At 55.5% G+C, this 8,179-nt stretch overlaps 1 protein-coding gene across 1 annotated transcript in view; it reads left to right on the top strand.

The window, feature by feature from the left end:
* The first annotated feature begins 4,532 nt into the window (after positions 1 to 4,532).
* LOC105000762 (beta-lactoglobulin) overlaps positions 4,533 to 8,179 on the top strand; it is a 33,256-nt gene continuing 29,609 nt past the window's right edge. Inside the window, exons 1-4 of the mRNA XM_010856756.1 lie at positions 4,533 to 4,660; positions 5,330 to 5,469; positions 6,335 to 6,408; positions 7,529 to 7,639. Coding sequence (XP_010855058.1) covers positions 4,571 to 4,660; positions 5,330 to 5,469; positions 6,335 to 6,408; positions 7,529 to 7,639 — 415 coding nt within the window. The 5' untranslated portion in view covers positions 4,533 to 4,570. The remainder of the gene's footprint in view (positions 4,661 to 5,329; positions 5,470 to 6,334; positions 6,409 to 7,528; positions 7,640 to 8,179) is intronic.

Raw genomic sequence — 8,179 nt, 5'->3', positions numbered from 1 at the left:
AAGGACTGATGCTGAAGCTGAAACTCCAATACTTTGGCCACCTGATGTGAAGAGCTGACTCATTTGAAAAGACCCTGATGCTGGGAAAGATTGAGGGCAGGAGGAGAAGGGGATAACAGAGGATGAGATGGTTGGGTGGCATCACCGACTCAATGGACATGAGCTTGGGTAAACTCTGGGAGTTGGTGATGGACAGGGAGGCCTGGCATGCTGCAGTTCATGGGGTCACAAAGAATCGGACATGACTGAATGACTGAACTGAAGAGTTTTCCCAGCACCATTTATTGAAGAGACTGTCTTCCTCATTGTGTATTTTTGCCTCCTTTGTTGTCGATTAATCAACCATTATAGTTGAGTTCATTTTTTGACTCTATTCTGTTCCATTGATCTCTGTGTCTGTTTTCATGTTAGGACCATACTGCTTTGGTGACTGTAGCTTTGAGCTATAGTCTGAAGTCATAGAGCCTGATACCTCCAGCTCTGTTTTTCTTTCTCAAGATTATGTTCTGCTGTTTGGTCTTTAGTGTTTCCACACAATTTTTAGAATTATTTGTTCTAATTCTGTGAAAAATGATGCTGGTATTTTGATAAGGATTGCATTGAATCTGTAAAGCTACAGATATAGTCATTGGTATATCAGTATAGTCAGTATAGATCAGTATAGATCAGTGTCAGTGTAGTCACTTTAACAATATTAACTCTTCCAATCTGTGAGCATATATTTTCCCCTCTATATCATCTTCAATTTCTTCTATCAGTTTCTTTCATTGCAGTTTTCTGAGTACAGGTCTTATACCTCCTTGGTTAGAGTCATTCCTCGGTATTTTATTCCTTCTGGTACAATTGTGAATGAGATAATTTTCTTAGTTTCTCTTTCTGATAGCTCATTGTTAGTGTATAGAGAAGCAACAGATTTCTATGTATTAATTTTGTATCCTGCTATTTTACTGAATTCACTTATTAGCTTTTTGGTGACATCTAAAGATTTTCTTAAGAAAATGGCATGGTATGGTATGACAAGCTGTCAAGTCACCTGCAAACAGTGGTGGTTTTACTTCTTCCTTTCCAGTCCGGATTTCTTTTATTTCTTTTTGTCTGAGTACTGTGACTAGGATTCCCAATACTGTATTGAATTAAAGTGGCAAGAGTGCACTTCCTTGTCTTATTTTTCTGGTCTTAGAGGAAATGCTCTCAGTTTTTCACCATCAATTATGATGTTTGCTATGGGCTTGTCATATGTGGCCTTTATTATATGGAGGTTTATTCCCTCTATACCCACTTTGTTGAGAGTTTGTATCATAAAAGTATGTTGAATTTTGTCAAAAGGTTTTCCTGCATCTATTGAGATGATTTTTATTTTTCAATTCATTAATGATTTTTATTCTTCAATTTGTTAATGTGGTATATCCCATTGATTGATTTGCAGAGATCTTTGTATCCCTGGGATAAATCTCACTTGATCGTGAGCTTTCAATGTATTTTTGAATTCACTTTGCTAATATTTTGGTGGGTATTTTTGCATCTATATTCATCAATGATATTGACCTAAGATTTTTTTTTTTTTGGTAAAGTTTTTGTCTGGTTTTAGAATCAGGGTGATGCTGGCCTCATAGAGAGAGTTTAGAAGCATTTCCTTCTCTTTGATTTTTTGGAATAGTCTGAGTAGGATAGGTATTAACTCTTCTTTAAAGGTCTGGGGACTTCCCTGGTGAGCCCGTGGTTGAGAATCCGCCTTCCAGTGCAGGGGATGTGGGTTTGCTCCCTGGTCGGGGAACCTTTAATAAGGTCCCACATGCTGCAGGGCGACAAGCCCCCACGCTGCAACCACTGAGCTGCACCCACTGTGTGCCCACGGCCACAGCCAGAGAAAGCCCACAGACAGCAACGAAGTCCCAGCACAACCGGAAAAAGAAGTTCGGTAGATACAGCTGTGAAGCCCTCTGGTCCTGGACTGCTTTTGAGGGAATTGTTTAAAAATTATTGATTCAATTTCATTACTGGTAACTGGTCTGTCCATGTTTTCTATTTCTTCCTGGCTCAGTCTTGGGTTTGTACATGTCTAGGAATGTATCCGTTTCTTCTGGGTTGTCCCTTTTATTAGACATGTGTGGGGGCACACAGCACCGACCAGTGAGACTCATACCGGCTTCCTGGGGCCAGGGTGGGGGCCCCAAGCAGCACGGCATCCTAGACTGTGTGAATGCCCACTGACCCTGCCCAGCCCCACAGTTTCATTCTGAGAGAAGTGATTTCTTGCTTCTGCACTTACAGGCCCAGGACCTGACCTGCTTCTGAAGAGCAGGGGTTTTGGCAGGAGGGGGAGATGCTGAGAGCCGATGGGGGTCCAGGTCTCCTCCCAGGTCCCACTCTCTGGGGCAGCGCTTGGAAAAGATTGTCCAGCCTCCCTCCCATAGTGGTCAGTGCCAGCTGCCCCAGGCCAGAGGTGCTTTATTTCCGTCTCTCTCTCTGGATGGTATTCTCTGGAAGCTGAAGGTTCCTGGAAGTTATGAATAGCTTTGCCATGAAGGGCATGGTTTGTGGTCACGGTTCACAGGAACTTGGGAGACCCTGCAGCTTGGACGTCCCGAGGTTGGTGGCACCCTGTTTTCCTAAGCTCGCTGGGGAACGGGGTGCTATTTCTCCCTGGCTGACCTCCCTCTGCTCTGCATCACCCAGTTCTGAGAGCAGAGTGGTGCTGGGGGGCACAGCCTCTCGCATCTGACACTTGTGTTCACACCACCCGTGCTGGTGTTCGGGGGGCCACCTATGGGGAAGGCTCCTCACTGCAGGGGTGCCCCTGTCCCCTCAGAGATCAGAAGTCCCAGTCTGGATGTCAAATGGCCGAGCTCCCTCCAGAGGCTCCAGGGAGGGATCCTTGCCCCCTCCACCGCCGCCTCCAGCTCCTGGTGCCGCACCCTTGGGCCCGATCTCGTAGACGCCTCAGTCCAGTCTCTGCCTCCATGTTCACTGGCATTCTCCCCATGTCCCCTCTGTGTCCCCGTTTTCTCTCACAAGGACACCGGACATAAGATTAGCCCCCGTTCCAGCATCACCTGAACAGCTCACATCTGTAAAGACCTAGATTCCAAACAAGATTCCATCCTGAAGTTCCTGGTGGACGTGAGTTCTGGAGCGATGCCCTTCAACCCCATCACAGCTTGCGGTTCATCGCAAAACACGGAACCTGGGATTTATCGCAAAACCCAGGTTCTTCGTGAAACACTGAGCTTCGAGGCTTGTTGCAAGAATTAAAGGTGCTAATACAGATCAGGGCAAGGACCGAAGCTGGCCAAGCCTCCTCTTTCCATCACAGGAAAGGGAGGTCTGGGGGCGGCCGGGGGTCTGCTCCCGTGGGTGGGCTCTTTCTGGTACAGTCACCAACAGTCTCTCCGGGAAGGAAACCAGAGGCCAGAGAGCAGGCCAGAGCTAGTCTAGGAGATCCCTGAGCCTCCACCCAAGATGCCGACCAGGCCAGCGGGCCCCCTGGAAAGACCCTACAGTCTAGGGGGGGAACAGGAGCCGACCCGCCAGGCCCCCGCTCCTGTTCCCCTACCCCAGTACGCCCACCCGACCCCTGAGATGAGCAGTTTAGTTGCTTAGAATGTCAATTGAAGGCTTTTGTACCCCCTTTGCCAGTGGCACAGGGCACCCACAGCCCGCTGGGTACTGATGCCCATGTGGACTCAGCCAGGAGGACTGTCCTGTGCCCTCCCTGCTCGGGCCCCCTCCATACTCAGCGACACACCCAGCACCAGCATTCCCACCGCTCCTGAGGTCTGAAGGCAGCTCGCTGTGGTCTGAGCGGTGCGGAGGGAAGTGCCCTGGGAGATTTAAAATGTGAGAGGTGGGAGGTGGGAGGTTGGGTCCTGTAGGCCTTCCCATCCCACGTGCCTGCACGGAGCCCTAGTGCTACTCAGTCATGCCCCCGCCGCAGGGGTCAGGTCACTTTCCCATCCTGGGGGTTATTATGACTGTTGTCATTGTTGTTGCCATTTTTGCTACCCTAACTGGGCAGCGGGTGCTTGCAGAGCCCTCGATACTGACCAGGTTCCCCCCTCGGAGCTCTACCTGAACCCCATGTCACCCTCGCCCCAGCCTGCAGAGGGTGGGGTGACTGCAGAGATCCCTTTACCCAAGGCCACAGTCACATGGTTTGGAGGAAACGGTGCCCAAGGCAGAAGCCACCCTCCAGGACACACCTGCCCCCAGTGCTGGCTCTGACCTGTCCTTGTCTAAGAGGCTGACCCCGGAAGTGTTCCTGGTGCTGGCAGCCAGCCTGGACCCATAGCCCGGACACCCCCTGCGCCCCCACTTCTGGGGCCTACCAGGAACCGTCCAGGCCCAGAGGGGGCCTTCCTGCTTGGCCTCGGATGGAAGAAGGCCTCCTATTGTCCTCGTAGAGGAAGCAACCCCAGGGCCCAAGGATGGGCCAGGGGGGATTCGGGGAACCGCGTGGCTGGGGGCCCGGCCCGGGCTGGCTGGCTGGCCCTCCTCCTGTATAAAGCCCCGAGCCCGCTGTCTCAGCCCTCCACTCCCTGCAGAGCTCAGAAGCGTGACCCCGGCTGCAGCCATGAAGTGCCTCCTGCTTGCCCTGGCCCTCACCTGTGGCGCCCAGGCCCTCATCGTCACCCAGACCATGAAGGGCCTGGATATCCAGAAGGTTCGAGGGTGGCCGGGTGGGTGGTGAGTTGCAGGGCAGGCAGGGGAGCTGGGCCTCAGAGACCAAGGGAGGCTGTGACGTCTGGGATTCCCATCAGTTAGCTAGAGCCGCCTGACAAATCGCCTGCCAGGGCAGCTTCAACCAGGCGTTTAGTGTCTTGCATTCTGGAGGCTGGAAGCCTGCAATCCGGGCGTCGGCCCGGCTGGCTTCTCCTGCGGCCACTCTCCGGGGAGCAGACGGCCGTCTTCTCCCTGTGTCTTCTGCGTGCCCTGGTTTCCTCTTCCTGTGAGGTCACCAGGCCTGCTGGATCCACGCCTGCCCACACAGCCTCACGTGACCTTTGTCATCTCTTTAAAGGCCGTGTCTCCAGTCCTGTGTTGAGGTTCTGGGGGTTAATGGGACACAGTTCAGCCCCTAAAAGAGTCGCTCTGCCCCTCAAATTTTCCCCACCTCCAGCTATGTCTCCCCAAGATCCAAACGTTGCCACGTGTGCGGGGGCTCATCTGGGTCCCTCTTTGGGCTCAGAGTGAGTCTGGGGAGAGCATTCCTCAGGGTGCCGAGTTGGGGGGAGCATCTCAGGGCTGCCTAGGCCAGGGTGGGACAGAGAGCCCACTGTGGGGCTGGGGGCCCCTTCTCACCCCTGGAGTGCAGCTCAAGGTCCCTCCCCAGGTGGCGGGGACTTGGTACTCCTTGGCCATGGCGGCCAGCGACATCTCCCTGCTGGACGCCCAGAGTGCCCCCCTGAGAGTGTATGTGGAGGAGCTGAAGCCCACCCCTGAGGGCAACCTGGAGATCCTGCTGCAGAAATGGTGGGCGTCCCCCCCCAAAAAAGCATGGAACCCCCACTCCCCAGGGCTATGGACCCCCCCGGGGTGGGGTGCAGGAGGGACCAGGGCCCCAGGGCTGGGGAACGGGGCTTGGAGTTTCCTGGTACCCCTGGAGGTCCACCCAAGGCTGCTTATCCAGGGCTTTTTCTTTCTTTTTTTTCCCCCAACTTTTATTAATTTGATGCTTCAGAACATCATCAAACAAATGAACACAAAACATCATTTTCGTTAACTTGGAAGGGGAGATAAAATCCACTGAAGTGGAAATGCATAGGAAAGATACATACAATAAGGCAGGTATTCTGAATTCGCTGTTAGTTTGAGGATTACAAATGCACTTGAGCAACAGAGAGACGTTTTCATCATTTCTGGTCTGAACAGCTCAGTATCTAAAATGAACAAGATGTCATGGAGACAAAGCCGGCGGGGAGAGGCCTGTGTGAAGGCAGCTGGGCGGCTGCAGACCTGGGTCCTCGGGGCCCAGGCAGTTCCCACCACCAGCCCTGTCCACCCTCAGATGGGGGTCAGAGTGCAGGAGAGAGCTGGGTGGGTGTGGGGGCAGAGATGGGGACCTGAACCCCAGGACTGCCTTTTGGGGGTGCCTGTGATCAAGGCTCTCCCCGACCTTTTCTCCCTGGCTCCATCTGACTTCTCCTGGCCCATCCACCCGGTCACCTGTGGCCCCAGAGGTGACAGTGAGTGCAGCCGAGGCCGGTTGGCCAGCCGGCCCCCTATGCCCACGCCACCCACCTCCAGCCCCTCCTGGGGCCGCCTTCTGCCCCTGGCCCTCAGTTCATCCTGATGAAAATGGTCCATGCCCGTGGCTCAGAAAGCAGCTGTCTTTCAGGGAGAATGGTGAGTGTGCTCAGAAGAAGATCATTGCAGAAAAAACCAAGGTCCCTGCGGTGTTCAAGATCGATGGTGAGTGCTGGGTCCCCGGGGGACGCCCACCACCCCCCAGGGACTGTGGGCAGGTGCAGGGGGCTGGCATCGGGTCCCGGGATGCTAAGGGGCTGGTGGTGATGAAGACCCTGCCGTGCCACCTGCTTCCCTGGCCTCCCTGCCACCTGCCCGGGGCCTTGGGGCCGGTGGCCGTGGGCAGGTCCCAGCTGGACAGGTCTGACCCCCCAGGGTGACACCCAAGCTCTCTTTGCTGAGGGTGGGGTGGTGCTTGGGGCCCTCAGGCTGAGCTCAGGAGGTACCTGTGCCCACCCAGGGGTAACCGAGAGCCGCTGCCCGCTCCAGGGGTCCAGGTGCCCCACGATCCCAGCCCACCCCACAGCTCCTTCATCTCCTGGAGATGAACTCTGTCCACCCTCGCTCATTCACTTGTTTGTCCTAAATCCAAGATGAGAAAGCTTCGAGGTGGGGTTGGGGTTCCATCAGGGCCTGCCCTTCCGCCGGGCAGCCTGGGCCACATCTGCCCTTGGCCCCTTCAGGACTCACTCTGACTGGAGGCCCTGCACTGACTGATGCCAGGGTGCCCAGCCCAGGGTCTCCTGTGCCATCCGGCTGCACGGGGTTTGGATGCTGGTCCTGCCCCCAAGCTGCCCAGACACTGCAGGGCAGCTGGGGCCGCCCGCAGGTCTCGGTCAGGGAGAGCCCCAGCTGCCCCCGCTCAGCGCTAGCCCCCAACAATTCCCCAGTCCTCAGGACGCATCCCTCTTCCCTTGCTGGGCAGTGTTCAGCCCCACCCGAGATCGGGGGAAGCCCTATTTCTTGACCACTCCGGTCCCTGGGGGAGGGCGGCCTCAGACTGAGTGGTGAGTGTTCCCAAGTCCAGGAGGTGGTGGAGGGTCCCTGGCGGATCCAGAGTTGGGCTTCCAGTGTGAGGGCTTCCTGGGCCCCGTGTGCCTGGCAGTGGCAGCAGGGAAGGGGCCACACCATTTCGGGGCTGGGGGATGCCAGAGGGCGCTCCCCACCCCGTCCTCACCAAGTGATGACCCCGGGGGAGCCCCGCTGGTTGTGGGGGGCGCTGGGGGCTGACCAGAAACCCCCCTCCTGCTGGAACTCACTTTCCTCCCGTCTTGATCTCTTCCAGCCTTGAACGAGAACAAAGTCCTTGTGCTGGACACCGACTACAAAAAGTACCTGCTCTTCTGCATGGAGAACAGTGCTGAGCCCGAGCAAAGCCTGGCCTGCCAGTGCCTGGGTGGGTGCCAACCCTGGCTGCCCAGGGAGACCAGCTGTGTGGTCCTCGCTGCAACGGGGCCGGGGGGGACGGTGGGAGTAGGGAGCTTGATTCCCAGGAGGAGGAGGGATGGGGGGTCCCCGAGTCCCGCCAGGAGAGGGTGGTCATATACCGGGAGCCGGTGTCCTGGGGGCCTGTGGGTGACTGGGGACGGGGGCCAGACACACAGGCTGGGAGACGGGGGGCTGCAGCACTCTGGTGTGACCATCACGATGGAGCCGGCGGTCACTATGAATCTAACAGCCTTTGTTACCGGGGAGTTTCAATTATTTCATCAAATAAGAACTCAGGCACAAAGCTGTCTTTCAACTGTCACGTCCTGAAAACAAATGGCAGGTGACATTTTCCATGCCATAGCAGTGCCACTGGGCATTTTCAGGGCCCATGTGCCAGGAGGGCGTGGGCATCGGCGAGTGGAGGCTCCTGGCCGTGTCAGCTGGCCCAGGGGGAGGAGGGGACCCAGACAGCCAGAGGTGGGGAGCAGGCTTTCCCCCTGTGACG

The sequence above is a fragment of the Bison bison genome, unplaced genomic scaffold (assembly GCF_000754665.1).
Source record: "Bison bison bison isolate TAMUID 2011002044 unplaced genomic scaffold, Bison_UMD1.0 scf7180017864375, whole genome shotgun sequence".
NCBI lineage: Eukaryota > Metazoa > Chordata > Mammalia > Artiodactyla > Bovidae > Bison > Bison bison.
This window is presented reverse-complemented; position numbering and strand designations above follow the sequence as displayed.